The sequence below is a fragment of the Sphaerodactylus townsendi genome, linkage group LG05 (genome assembly GCF_021028975.2).
Source record: "Sphaerodactylus townsendi isolate TG3544 linkage group LG05, MPM_Stown_v2.3, whole genome shotgun sequence".
Classification (NCBI taxonomy): domain Eukaryota; kingdom Metazoa; phylum Chordata; class Lepidosauria; order Squamata; family Sphaerodactylidae; genus Sphaerodactylus; species Sphaerodactylus townsendi.
Genome location: NC_059429.1, coordinates 87,536,835 through 87,551,381, shown reverse-complemented (window position 1 = coordinate 87,551,381; position 14,547 = coordinate 87,536,835). Strand labels below are relative to the sequence as shown.

Below are 14,547 nucleotides of genomic sequence, written 5' to 3'. Positions count from 1 at the left end.
ATTTATGAGACAGGAACACACACGCTCGGTATTCAAGGAGGTTGTATTTTAAGGTATGGGTAACACAGAAACCAAAGATGAGGGTGCATACCCATGCAACATAGCATTCTGTAAGTCAAATGGCAACAAAAGTTTGGTATCATGTACAGTTTTGAGATGAGCAGGGTGACCAGCTTGTCGGGCACATTTTCTGCTTCAGTGAAGTTGCTGGGTCCCATCTTAGTCACTCCACAAGTTCATGCAACAAGAGCAATTACATTTATTAACATTCCCTGTATATACATATGTATATTAGGGGGCAGCATTTGCAACAAAATCAGCTTTGTTCTGCTCAAGTTCCATCTTCAAGCTATCCCACCACCTTCTCTTCATAGCAGTCATTTACATCGTTAGTATTGTCCAGCTACCTTTACTCTAAGCTGTTCAGTACCTTTCAAGTTCTGCTCCTGGAAGGCACCTCTTGTTATATTGCACAAAATGGAAGAGACTTGATGTTTGGCTTCATGCACATCAGGACTTTCACCCAGTCCCACCCAGAAGTTCCTTCAACCAAAGTAGGCTACAGCTATTATGCTAATTTTAAGCACTCAACCTATTTTAAGCACTCAACCTATTTTGGTCCAACTGTGCTTAATCCCTCACTATCTGTACTTAAACCACCTCTACCACCTTGGGGCCCTTCAGCTGTGCTAAGATAACAAAATCCCATATGGGTGGTGGTGGTGGGGGGTGTATACAAAATTTGAATATCACAATTGTGATACAACAGTAGAGCTTCAGAAATTTTTAAAAATTGCTCTGCAGCAAATAGCTTGCAAGTTACCAAATTAGGAGGGCTTTATAGAGAGAGGCCTCCTAGTGAGAGTGAATATAAGGAGGGTGCCCCACAGCATGTAAAAAGTGACAGCAGTACACTAGTTCACCACCTGCCTCTGCAAACTTCTTTACCAGAGAAATTACATTTCCATATCAAAAAATTCAGCCCTTCTTGGATTCTGCAGTTTCAGTCCCTTGGTTTATGCTGCAGTGAGCCTTCCCTGGTAGCCATGTGTGCTTCTTTGCTAGGAACAAGTGGGAACCAAAAAGTCCATTGTAAAAAATTTCAGGTAGTTTAACCAGGTGGTGAGCGAAAATATTTCATTCATAGTGACACTGTGCTTGGTCCAGTTACAGACGTGATGCTTCCTTTAGCTCTGATAAAGTTCAGGTTCCCCCACAGGTGGTGGCTTGTCAGGTGACAGATCCATATCTGTAAAAGAAAACTTCTCATAAAATTTATGATAACCCTTCCCTTCGTTGAATATGGAGAAGCACATTAGAAAGCTAGATGCCATCTACCTCGCAAAGTACTCTAGTGCTAAAAAGCCTCACACTGTAGGTACAGCTGCATCGCCAACCCCTTCACATAGGGAATACTAGGGAACTATAGTTCATTGCATTCTGCCTCCTATCCAAGCTGCTTGCAATGCATCTCTCCCCTATTTGTGTATTTATTGTAATAAACCCTGAAATGTACATAGTAGAACCAGACACATGAAACTCGCAGCGACAAGAAACCATGTGACAATTTTGTCAAGGCAACACAAAGCAAGTGCTGTAGATTGATTTATTCAAGGGGAAAATCCCAGCAAAAACCTTTGGAAAAATGTGATATTGCATTCAGAACAAACGAGTGATACTTATCGCTTTTAAGAATAAACCCACTGTTGACATTAAAAAGTGTTAATGCTGGTATATGAGCAAAACTATTCTGTGGTTTTGCCTTCTTTCTAATTGAAAATTTGGACAAATAATATCCTGGTCATTTGAGCTCTCTCAGAACTTTAGTAAAGAAAGCCAACAAATGATTATTTATTTAGCTGTCTGAAAGTGTTCTTTTCCACACCTACTTCCCGCTTCTACAATGTGTTTCATTACAGTTGGAGGAGAAAGCCATAGAAAAGAAAGTAAATCCATGTGTTCCTGCAAGAGGGTTGGGGGCCAGTCTAAGCAGGAAGACAGGACAGGAAGCAGATGTAAAATAAACACTTCCTTGCATTTGTATGGGAAGCTCTACCCGCTTGCTCTGAGCTAACATATGCCCCACTCTTCCTTTCTTTTTGGAGTGCAGGGGTACATGGTGGCCATTCTTACCTGATTGGGGCTGAGGGTGCATCCTGTGGAAAAATAAAAGGAAGACGTAGAAAGTGAAGGCAAATGCTCCAAAGATGGTTCCGCAGACCAGGAAACTGTAATTGCCCTGATCATGAATGATCTGTCACAAAGGAAAACACTAGTTTAGAGAAAAGCCCTGCTAGCACTAAAGAACCCTATTGGCCTTTGTAGGTTCAAAGCCAGAGGAAAAACAATGCTTGACTGGGGCAACTTTTGCTTCTGGCAAATGGTTTGAGCCACAGTGTTTGACCTCCAGGGAAAGCATCAAACATATTTTTCCTCCGGTTTGACTTCCAGCGGAGGGTGTGCATTCGTGGTTGCTAGTTCAACAAGTGTACTGTTCAAATGTATGTCTAAATCCTCTTATAATCAGTTGTGATTAAATATTCTCTTTAGTTCTTCTATGGAAAAGAAGCAAGTCAGGAAAAACTAGGCAGCTTTATTCTCCAAGACAGGGGGAAAGCTTACAGTGCCACCAAATGCCCCGGATTGACTCTATTACGCAAGCAGATTCCCAAATTCAATCCTTTGCAGATAGTAGATTATGAAATCTTTTCCCACTGCAAATCCAATTATTGGTAGCCATTCATCACAACCTGTTTTTAAAAATAAAGCTAGCTTTCTAGAGCCTCTGTAAACAATGAACAATATTTCTACAAATAAAACATTCCTTTTGGTGGGAAAAGTGTTCACATTATTTTAAAAGTGATAAGAACATAGAACATAAGAACAAGCCAGCTGGATCAGACCAGAGTCCATCTAGTCCAGCTCTCTGCTACTCGCAGTGGCCCACCAGATGCCTTTGGGAGCTCACATGCAGGATGTGAAAGCAATGGCCTTCTGCGGCTGTTGCTCCCGATCACCTGGTCTGTAAAGGCATTTGCAATCTCAGATCAAGGAGGATCAAGATTGGTAGCCATAAATCGACTTCTCCTCCATAAATCTGTCCAAGCCCCTTTTAAAGCTAGCAGCCATCACCACCTCCTGTGGCAGCATATTCCAAACACCAACCACACGTTGCGTGAAGAAGTGTTTCCTTTTATTAGTCCTAATTCTTCCCCCCAGCATTTTCAATGAATGCCCCCTGGTTCTAGTGTTGTGAGAAAGAGATAAAATTTTTTCTCTGTCAACATTTTCTACCCCATGCATAATTTTATAGACTTCAATCATATCCCCCCTCAGCCGTCTCCTCTCCAAACTAAAGAGTCCCAAACGCTGCAGCCTCTCCTCATAGGGAAGGTGCTCCAGTCCCTCAATCATCCTTGTTGCCCTAACTAACTATATTAAAGAACACATCCAGGATCTCTATTCTGAGGTGGTTGTGAGAATCAGTTCCAAGTGGCAGCAGAAGGTATATAGATCAGGAACACGTCCACTTGAGAGGACTTACCGATCCTACCAGCAACTGTAGAACCATCTCTCCAAGGCCTGCTCCAGTCACCAACACAGTGGTGGCACAGCCTAAAATGAAAACGGTCACATAACTGCTTTCAACTTTTAACAAGCTGATAAAATGAAGACTAGGTAACTACTATAAGGTGCCTGTGTGTTCTGTTTCTGAGACAAGTGAATCTTTAATAAAAACATATATGGATTCCTTCCCATTAGACAAAGTCTCCTTTGTCCAGGCTGTTGCACAAGATATGATGACAACAACAGAAGAAGGCATTTAACAAGGAGTGCTTTAGTCAATGGCACAGATTTCCTACTGTGAAGGTAGACAAATTGTGACTTCTTATGGACAAGGCAGTTTGCTTTAGCTTGGGAAGAATGAAATGGCCGATCGTTGCATTGTGAACTGGAAGATTCAAATTTCACCACATAACTATAGATAGGATGTTTGTTCATCTTTACAGTTATTTCACACATTATCTGGGTAACCAATCTTGATGTAACACAAAGTTTATCTGGTAGCTAATTGGTGTATAATAGAAAACACAATGTTTACTATTAACAAGAAGCCACAGACAATTCCTGCTTCCTGGCAAATGTACCTGTCTACTGTATTCACATGCATCATGTTTTGTGTACACTTTAAACACTTAATGTGTGTTACCTGCAGGGTCCTGCTTCTAAAGCATAGAAAGAACCCCACCTGCCAAAAACCAACAAGGAATGCTGTTGGCTGGCCAGAGCTCAATGAATAGGGCCAGTGGTCTGCCTAAAATTAGTCTTATTTGGGTCTGTATAAGAAACACAAAAACAAAACGAGTCAACTCCTCTTGGCAGGCAACTGTAAGTACTTTCTCAACCTTAATTGTGATTCTGGGTGCTATTCCTGATGGAAGGAAGCAGGCTTAGAAAGCTGGTTTACCTTTGTACTGGAGAATGTCTTCAGTGTAGGCCAGAACACTGGGGAAAGTGCTGCTGAGGAACAAGCCCAGGGATGCAGTCCCAACAAACAAGAAGACCACACTGGAGGAAAAGATCAGGAGCAGGAAGAAGGTGACAAGTACTCCAACCTGCAGTGACATAAACAGGGGAAAGGGGTGGTGGAGAGCAACATGGAGCCACAAAGTTTGGGAAGACGAACAGCAATTTTTAAAAAACAATAAGCAGATCCAGAAATTGGCCCAGGCGAGCCTTGCTTCTGGATAAATGATTTCTGTGTGCTGGAGCATCTCTCAGCATCTCAGTGCCCACTGCAGCTGAACAAAGTAATTACTTCAAAGTACCCAAACTGCCTCACAGTAAGCTTTGTGTATGAGCAAGAAAACCATCTGTGTGAGCAGAAGTTAATTTGAACTGCTACTGTTTGAGAACTGCAGCATACTGCAATGCTCATTGATTTACAGACATGAAATCCAAGGGGGTATATTAGATGCTCTGGCAATCCGCATGCTTTGAAAAATCCCTTATCTCAGCTGCCTTGTAAATATGGGAGAAAGATTTGGCCATACCACATTGATGAAAACCATTGTTGCTGGCTTCATTCTGTATGACACAGGGATGGAGATGAGCCTGCCCATTGTGATGAACCCCCAGAAGAGGCTAGGCAGATATCCCGCCATTTTATGACCCACTGAGAGCGGTTCCTCCACAGCATAGCTGTACACAAAACCGGAATACTCGCCCTGCAAGAGAGACAAAGACTCAACGTTAGATTTGCATTGTCTAGACCAGTGCCTTTGCTATGTTATAGGAGAGACCCATTCCTCCTGTAAGATATCACACCCTCAGCAAAGTCCGTGGAAGGCTTACTGGATAAAGCATTAAAAGGAGCTATGGTGATCCATCGCTCAAGGGTCTTGGACATATAATCTAAAGATACACTGAAAATAAAGAGAGCAAGTGTAATCTTAGATTATCAACCCATTAAACAAGAGCAAATGCTACATGCTTTTAGGCCAGAAGGAGTTGATGTGCACAGGGAAGAACACAACTAGGAAGCAATGAACAGTCTGTTCCATCTTAGCATGAATTTCATGAGACTGAGTCCAAGGAATGTTACCTGCTAGGGCCTTCCGTTCTATGGAGGAGTGCCTCCTGGAAATCCCTGGCCCAAAAAAGATCCCGCTGGCCTCAACAAGGGCCAGGGCTTTTACTGCCCTGGCCCCTACCTGGTGGAACAGGCTCCCTAAGGAGACCAGGGCCCTGTGGGACCTACAGAGTTTCTGCAGGGCCTGCAAAACGGACCTATTCCGCCAGGCTTTTGGCCAGCCAGGATGACCATCAGACCCTCATACCACCTAGGTCTCCCGTTGGCGGGAATGGGGTTGGGATAAGTCGCCATCTGTGAATTTTAAATTGTTTAAATTCTGTGAATTTTAAATTGTATTAGATTGTTTTATTGTTATATTTATATTTGACATTGATGGACACCGCCCTGAACCCTCTCGGGGAGGGCGGTCTAAAAACGGAAATAAATAAATAAATAAATAAATAAATAAGACATCTGTCAACCTATTACTTGCAAGAAAAAGCATTCAACAGGTCTGTTGCTGAAATCTCTGATTGTTTATTTCTTGGCTCATGTGTATCACAGCCCATTTTGCACAGCTCAAGCATGACCAGCCCATTCTTGGAAACTCAGAGCACTGCATCTGTCAATCTGATACAAGTGCTTGGCCATTTGTCCTTACCATGATCCCATCAGTCATGAAGAGGAGAAGGGCTCCAGTCACATGAACAGCAAAGTAAGAACAAGGAACTCCTCTGAAGTTCTTGCTTTGGCAGCATCCAAAGAGGTCACCATGCCCTGAATAAAGAAAACAAAAGTATGCAAGTAAGCCTTGCTGAACCTTCTTGATGAACCAGGATCCCTTCACATATGCAACAGTGACTTCTCTTGAAATCGGTCTGGAACTGTCATGCGCCCACAGAGGCCTTTGTTATTTCCCCTTTAAACTTCAGTTTCCCCATAGTTAGCATGGTTTTAGTTCATTGTTAAGTCTTCTAAGGGAGGGTATTTTAGTTAGCCTCTGTCTCTTTAAGACATTTCCCAGTAGGCAGTCTTCCTTCTTTACCCAGCAATCCCCTGTTTTAGCTCTGGACAGGCAGCAAGAGTTCAATTGTGAATCTTCACAATTCTGACATTTAAATTACAAAATGGCTGCCACAATAGGCATAGTCAATCAGAGAATGTCGGAGTGAGGTCATGCACAATTCAAACGGTAACTGTTCACCATTTTAGACAGAAGCTTAATTTAACAGGATGCCTTTTAAGATGAACACACCATTTAAAATATTTTCTTGCAGACACACACCTTCACTGCATGACTTAAGGTCAAATATCTGCACTGCACTGCACTGTGGTGGTGGTGCCAAACCAATTAAAAAAAATCTGTGCAGCTAATCAGGTCTCTAATGGACAATCAGAAGACCTGCTGGACAACCCCCCCTTGCAGCCCTGTCCACTTTCTAGAACACATGGCAGCCACCAGAAAAGGTGTGGGCCCACACTGGGGACCCTGAAGTAGTCACCTGGCACCCAGGAAGCCTGTGGTTAGTTCCTTGTTCTGTCACTGCTTTCCTGCATGGCCTTGAGCACTTGCTTATCCATATCTAGATTAAGGAACATTCCAGCATTTAAGGCTCAATTCACACAACCCTGGAACAACTCCTTTATTTTTTTAAAAGTCTGTGAATCAAGTTGCAGTTCATTATTCAAACAACACCCTTTCCATTTTTATTCCCGTGTAGATGCTTAGGTAGGCATGGCAGTTCTCACCTATTTCTGGTTGAATTCTAGGTGAGGAAGTGGAAGAATCATCCTTGTCGGCTGCCCGAGTTTCCATTGCCAATTCGTCAGCTGACAGCAGTGGGGGACTACTGCTCTGACAGCAGGGCACCAGCCTTTCCTTGTAGAGCAAAAGGAACACTGCAAAGGGGACAGGCAGCTAGAAGACAACAAGGAAAGGCAGGTCAGTCACCCATCAGGTGGAGCTGTGCTGTGAGGCCAGGAAAACCTCCACGGAAACAGTTGCCTGTTTGGCAGTTTCTGACAGCCCGTCTGTCTTGTGTCAATTCCTGCCAGCACAGAGCAGGAAGAAGGATTGCAAGCTGGGCAAACAGGACAATCGTCAATTGTGATGCTCCATTCAGAAGAGAGAAGTCTGGAAGGTGCTGTTTGTCTGCAAGGATGCAAAACCAACTGCACCGGTCAAGTTTGTTTTTTTTGCGTAATCACTGGAGAAATAGATCACTTTACCTCAGACATATTGTGTTTTTGAATCCAGAAAGACCTCTCTGTGCTAACGCCATTCTTCACCAGCAAAGACAACAACACTGCAGTTTGCACAGATATTTACACCCATTTTTCTCCCCAAAGAGACCCAAATGTGGCTTACAACATCGTTGTCCCTGCTCTGTTTAACTTGAGAACCACCACCCAGTGAGGTATATTAGGTTGGGTGAGAAGGATTGGTCCAAGGTCACTCAGCAAGCTTCCACAAAAAAGTAGGGATTCAAACAGAAGCATCCCAGTTTGATATTCTAATCACTACGTCTCACTGCTGCCGGAGGCATACTGGGCCTAAATGGCGCCTGGGCATGACCGGCTCCCTTCAACCCCACCCCCCCAACCTGGCTCCCCGTGCTCCCCCTGCACCCCTTATGGCAGGCGGGGGGATGGGGCTTGATGGCGGGCGGCTCAGACAGGCGCCGTGGCGGCAGGCCAGCTCCCACCCTTCAGGGGCCGGCCTGCCACTGTGGTGCCCATCCAGGCCGCCCATTGCATAGCCCTGACCGCTTGGCCTCTCTGCAGGCCAGCTGCCCTTAATGGATACATTAAGCACTTATGCATTAAAGGTCTGTGACATGCAACTGACAGGAGATGCTGCATTAATACAGGACTACTACTTTGCTTCCTCATGTTTCTAGAATGCTGGGCTCTCAAGTTGTGCTGAAAAACTCAGATCTAGAATATAATCTGTGTGATGTCTTCTGCAGAGTTCCTACCACCCAAGTGTGACTTATTTACTTCCCTCGCCTGTCTGTGGTTTCAGTTGGTAAAAATTGGGGTCTGCATACATTGGTAGGTAGAATTGCTTTCCACCGTGACCTGAATAGCATGGATTAGCCAGATCTCATTGGATCTTGGAAGTTAAGCAAGGTCAGTCTTGGTCAGTATTTGGATGGGAGACCGCCAACAAATACCAGAGTTGCTACGCAGAGGCACACCACAGCAAATGACCTCTGAACGGCTCTTGGCTTGAAAACCCTACAGGGTTGCCATAATTCAGCTACTTTCCAGCGGATGGCAGTCTAGCACCACCACTGTAAGCAACACTGGATTAAAATTAGCTTGCAGGCAGCATGCTAAAGGGGCACAGATTTCAAGACAGCAGTTGGGTCACAGGCTCCCATATGGACAGGCACTGGCTGAAATCAGAAATTGAATACCTCAGCCCATTGGCAGGGTAGCTAGCCTCCAAATGGGTCCTGGAGATCTCCCAGAATTACAACTGATCTCAAGACTAGAGGGATCAGTTCTGCTGAACAAAAGGACAGTTTTGAAGAGTGGACTCTACGGGTTTATACTCTTCTCTATCCTAAACCCCACGCTTCTCTCCAAATCTCCAAGAATTTCCAAACACAGAGTTGGCAACCCTAAAAGGCTGCTCACAGTTACAGAGAACAGCACCCTCTAGTGTTCTGTCATGGTCCCAATCAATTCAGTCATTTCAATCTCATGTTTTAAATGTAAGGCTGCCTTTTAAAAGTCCACTGGGATGACTCTTTTTGTAGTGGAAGAGGTAAATGAAAAGAATTCAGCAACGTTAATTGGAGCTGTCTTCCTCCTCCCTTCCCCCATCCCTCATAGGTTCCAAAAGCCAAGGTATTCATAATTAACGGCTGGTGGCTTCATGTTTGTTTTCCCTCCTGTCCCTGAGTTAGCAGGAGTCGTAACTCCACATTTCCTGGCTTCTGTTGGCTCAAAGTATTTTTTCAACCTATGGAGCCTTCTCTCCCTCTCTGTCACCCCCACCCTGTGCAGAATTCGTTTAAGAGGACTCCATTGTTCCCAGAACAATAGACTCAAGAACAGCCAACTTGGACCCATGGATGAAAAATATTTTTGCTCTTTCCGGAGGTTTTGCTTGAACAACAGGTTTGCCACAAAAAAGGAGAACAGCATAACACATTTACATTTTCCCAGTCAGTATTAACAGTATAGCCTAAAATGGCATCCTCCTACACTTTCCTCGGGCCAGTTACTGTCTCAGCCCCATTTCCCCTTTCATACAATGGGGACAGTGATCCACCTTGCAGATTGTTCTGAGGCTAAAAAGCTATGGAAGGTAAAGCAAGATAAAATCACTGAAGTGTCACACAGAATATTGTAAATCATCTGAGACACAAATCAGGAAGATAACTGAATTACCCACAAGATTCTTCATTGAATCAGAATTCAGTTATCTGGGAAGGGTTGATGGCTCAGTGAGAGAGCATCTGCTTGGCACTCAGATGGTCCAAGGTTCAATCCCTGGCATCTCCAGTTAAAAGAATCAGGTAGTGGGTCATGTGAAATATTTCTGCTAGACAGCCCAGAGAGCCACGGCCAGTCAGAGCGAATAATTCAGACCTTGACAAACTACTGACTCAGTATAAAGCAGCTTCATGTATGAAAACCCAAATTTATTGCTCTCTTTAAGCTCTCATCCTCCAAAAACCCATAATTATTAAAAGTCTGTTTTGGGGGCATAAGCAAGAATGGATGGGGCATAAGCAAGGATGGATTAATGGAACAAAGAGACTAGTGTGTCAGCTGCCCCATAACCATTACTTTCATTTGCAAAGCCTGCCAATTTATCCTAAAATGACTCCAGCATTTGGTTGAACTGGGTCAAAATGTTAGCCCTGTTCAAAAGCTAGAAGCAGCAATGAAGCAGGATAGAGAGAATCTTTACTGAGGTTTTTGTTTAACGATTTCTGCTAAAAATAACCCAAAAGTAAGCCTGAACTCTGTCCTCAGATGTTATAGCACCTGCAGACACCTGCATATCCAAAGGCTTTTTAAAAAACTCCCAGTTGTGCTGCTGCTGTAATGTCTGAATGGAAAATTTGTGCAGGAAAGATGTCCTAAAGCTTGCCAATCTTTTCTGCACAACCTCAGAGCATCAATATACTTGGGGTCATTAGGCAATTGAGCATCTGGCTGCCCGTGTGCACTGTGGGCTCTGAAACTGCTCTCCAAAAGTGACCCAAATATAACCTTCAGAACTACTGTGTGCAGAGCCTGCAACTTAGTGATGGCAGTTTGAATACTGTTAGCCTGTTCAGTTCACCTTCTGAGCCCTAACTCTATGATAAACAGAAAGAGGCTTGTAAGAATTAATATTTGGCACATTACCTATAAAGTAGGGGTGTCCAACTCTGGCCTTCTAGATGTTCATGGACTAGGATTCCCATTAGTACCTGTCAGCATGCTAGCAAGGGCTGATGGGAATCATAGCCCATGAACATCTGGAAGGCAAGAGTTGACACCCCTGCTGTAAAGGTTCTAGTACCAGCCAAGGTTCATCAACAGGAAGTCCAACTTAGACCATCCTCCTGATCCATTTTGGCATTGAAGTTTCCAAAACAAGTCAGTTTATTTTACTTCATTTATACTTTCTCCCTAACCAGGATCCAAAGTGGCTCCTCTCCTCCATTCCACAAGAACCCTGTGAGGTAGATTAGGGTGAAAGTTTGTGACTGGCCCAAGGTCACCCAGCGATCTTTAATGGCACCAGCAGGGTCTCCCAGATCCTAACCCAACCACTATACCAGATTGGATCTCAGTCACCACATTTTATAAGTACAAACAATGCTCCAAATATGCTAACTTAAGTAAGGATATACACTGGATGTCCAAGCCTAGAAGTGGGCCACTGTGCCATGGAAGATTGCTGGGTAACCTTGGGCCAGTCAGCTCAGAAGGAAGAAAGAGCACAGGATTTACTTATTCACGTAGCACATTTTTTGTTGTCCTTTCTTACAGCGGTGTGCATTGTTCTACACTCCCTTTTGTCCTCACACAACAACCATATTAAATTAGGTAGGCTGAGAGTGTTTGGTTGGCCCAAGGTCACCCAGCAAGCTTCCATGGCAAAGCATGGATTTGAAGTGGGGTTTCCCAGATCCTAGTCCCACAGTCTAACCAATACACCATGCTGGCTTGCTGTAGGCAAAAGTCACAGAACACAGACTATCCCTGAGCAGAGGTGCTGAGGCAGAGGCAGCTGCTGTTCTGTCCAGCAGAGGGCCTGGTGCAATTCGGAAGAAACCACTCATAAAGCAACAGGACAGAACAAACACAGATGGACGACTCTGCTTTGCAAAGGCATGTTTTTGATAGTGCTTAGTGCAAGATCTGTTGGTCCAATATGCTAAAGAAAACTGCCCCAGGTTTTACTCAAGTGCATCCTCACAATCTGTTCTGGCTATCAAAACTCAGGTCTAAGTGCCTGGCTCTCAGAAATCCTAAGAAAGCAACATGTGTAACTGAGTACATAAAGAATGCTTTCTTTTCTTTCTCTCCACAAATGCACACCTCAGATGAGGAAATGAAGCTTCCACTCAGAGGAGTGGAAAGGTGAATGGCACTTTGCAAAAGTTGAGCAAATGCTGAATGAGGCCCTTCTGTGTTCCTCCTGCCTCAAAATGTTCTTTGATGGACCCAACTGCATAGACCTCATCTTCCTGTGTCTTTTCCCTCCTGTTTTACCTTTCCAGACAAATAGAAGAAGAAAAAAGCTGGACAGTGCTGATGAACCTATTTGACTTGTGCTCCTTGATTCATCTGCCAAGATACACAGAGGCAGGGCCAAGGGGTTTTATTACAGGATCTTACTACTTGGCATGCTTTGCTTTAGGATGACATACTGAACCTACTGGTATTCTGTTTAACGAGAGGCCTTGGCATAGGGCTCGTCAGCATCAGCAAGCCTAAACAAACAGCAAAATTAAAATAGTTTCATGGCTACATGCCCTGCCCACAATTGTAAGTGAAGTCTAGTGTTTGCATTGACGTAGCACTTGTTAAAAAGCTAACAGTGCACTAGGTAGGCAGGCCTTGGTTTCTCCCACATTACAACATTTTCTGACTTGGACTATTGGTGCTCTGTGGTCAATGGGTGGGTTCTCCAAGCAACCTTTTACCTAAGAAAGTAAGCCTTCTTCAGACAATAGATTGGGGGGTATCCAACTGCATGTACTGAGAGTGTGTTCTACCTGTCATCCTCCCCATATGCATGTTCACCATTTCATCTGAACAGGATGAAACCACATATTTGTTGCTTCAGTGTAGCAGATACTGAATAAGCACAGGGCCCTCTTCTGATGAAATAGCAATCACACATATTGTGGGTTGCATACACCTGGAAGAGATTACTGACTTTTCCTTTTTGGCCATATTGAAGTTTGTGCTGTGTCTTGTTCGCCCTGACATATGGATAGGTAACAAATCCCCATTCTGTGAACTGAATGAAATTTTGAAACACCAGTTATGTCTGACCAAGCTTACAGGCCGTCATGAAGCAATGGATGCAGGATTCTAAATGCACTCCTAATTTAAGGGTGAACACTGGCTACAATTTTTCCCCAAGTCATCTGCTTCTGATCATCAGCAGAAAATAATGGTACTGCATATGTGCTGTGATCTGTCACTCTTTTTTCATCTTTGAACACAGAAAGACACTGGTGCATCGAGTTTGGAATGGAGTTTGAGAGGACCCCTTCATTTCTTCCCCCACGCTGTGTGTGGTGTATGTCGCAACACAGGTACAGAGCCTGTGCTCATACAAGTTGCTTACACATCCAACTCAATTTTATATGTCTCATACCTGTGTGATCTTTCACTATCTTACAATGCAGATGTTGGTGTTTTTCACACTCTCACAAAGTACCATGTGAACATTTTGCCACATACTTGCAAACAGCAAAATGAAAAACATCTCAAATGTGAAATACCAACTGCTAGCTTTAAAAATGCTGTAACAATGCAACAATCGTAGTTGATGTCAATATCAAACTACTACCATATGCATTTCAGCCTCAAGAGTCTTCCTCAGTGGTCAAAGGTAGACTATTTTCTAACACACACACGTACAGAGAAAATAATACATTTTAATCATACCCAGATGTTGTTTTCTCTTATATTGTGTGGCCTGATATAGATATGTAAGCCAGACCATGAATTCCTTCACATGGTTTCCTCACTCATACAATAGTCCTCATAGAGGTTAATCGGTTATGAAGTTCCCAAAATTTCTCTCTCTGTGTGTGACTTCAACTAGCAACTACCATTGAAAGCTATGATTGCAATCCAAATTCCACGCTGCCCAAGGGGCTTTCAGTTCTTGCCCACAGGCAAGAAAAATACAAAAAAACCCCACCCCTTGCCCTTCCCTTGAAGAGGAGGACAAGGTTTCTGCTTTTTTCTTGCCTGTGTGACAGCCCTCATCATTCCTCACACTCAATTCATTTCTTTTTGCATGCCACTGCCAAGCTTTGCAAAGTCCTTAAGGAGACAGGATTTGTGGGGAAGACCAGTTGAGGCTCCTTCCTGTCAGGTGGGAGTCTGGCATCGGGGGAGCCTGTCGGCAATTGGGAGGGGGAGCAAGGAGTCCGGATGGAAAGTTACTTTCTTTTCTGCCCAGCTGAAAGAAGTAGGGGTGCCCAGGCCAGGTGGCTGCTTATTCCATCCTTTGGCCTTGGAGTTCTGCCTCACCATTTCACAGCTTTCCTTTGTAGTTGGGTAGCGCAGGAAGATGGGAGGGCGGGATGAGCCCTTGGGGATTAATATATCAGGGTTTGGGAAAAGACAATTTAGAACTGGCTTTTCATCTGCCTGCCACTGATGCTTTCCAATAAAGTATTTTGAACTGATGATTTCAGAGTCTTGTTTGGTCTCAGATCCAGGTCTTGACATTTCCATCCAAACTGGATTGAAGCTAGGTTGTGACTGCT

The 14,547-nt window shown here is 43.9% G+C and overlaps 1 protein-coding gene across 2 annotated transcripts in view; it reads right to left on the bottom strand.

Moving 5' to 3' along the window:
• Window positions 1-25: 25 nt before the first annotated feature.
• Window positions 26-14,547, bottom strand: part of MFSD4A (major facilitator superfamily domain containing 4A) — a 47,963-nt gene continuing 33,441 nt past the window's right edge. For both annotated transcript variants that reach the window (XM_048497298.1, XM_048497297.1), the window contains 7 exons: window positions 7,325-7,493; window positions 6,237-6,352; window positions 5,055-5,228; window positions 4,469-4,616; window positions 3,545-3,615; window positions 2,134-2,254; window positions 26-1,249 (listed from right to left, as the gene is read on the bottom strand). In XM_048497298.1, the coding sequence (XP_048353255.1) occupies window positions 1,188-1,249; window positions 2,134-2,254; window positions 3,545-3,615; window positions 4,469-4,616; window positions 5,055-5,228; window positions 6,237-6,352; window positions 7,325-7,493 (861 nt within the window). In that variant the 3' untranslated portion in view covers window positions 26-1,187. The remainder of the gene's footprint in view (window positions 1,250-2,133; window positions 2,255-3,544; window positions 3,616-4,468; window positions 4,617-5,054; window positions 5,229-6,236; window positions 6,353-7,324; window positions 7,494-14,547) is intronic.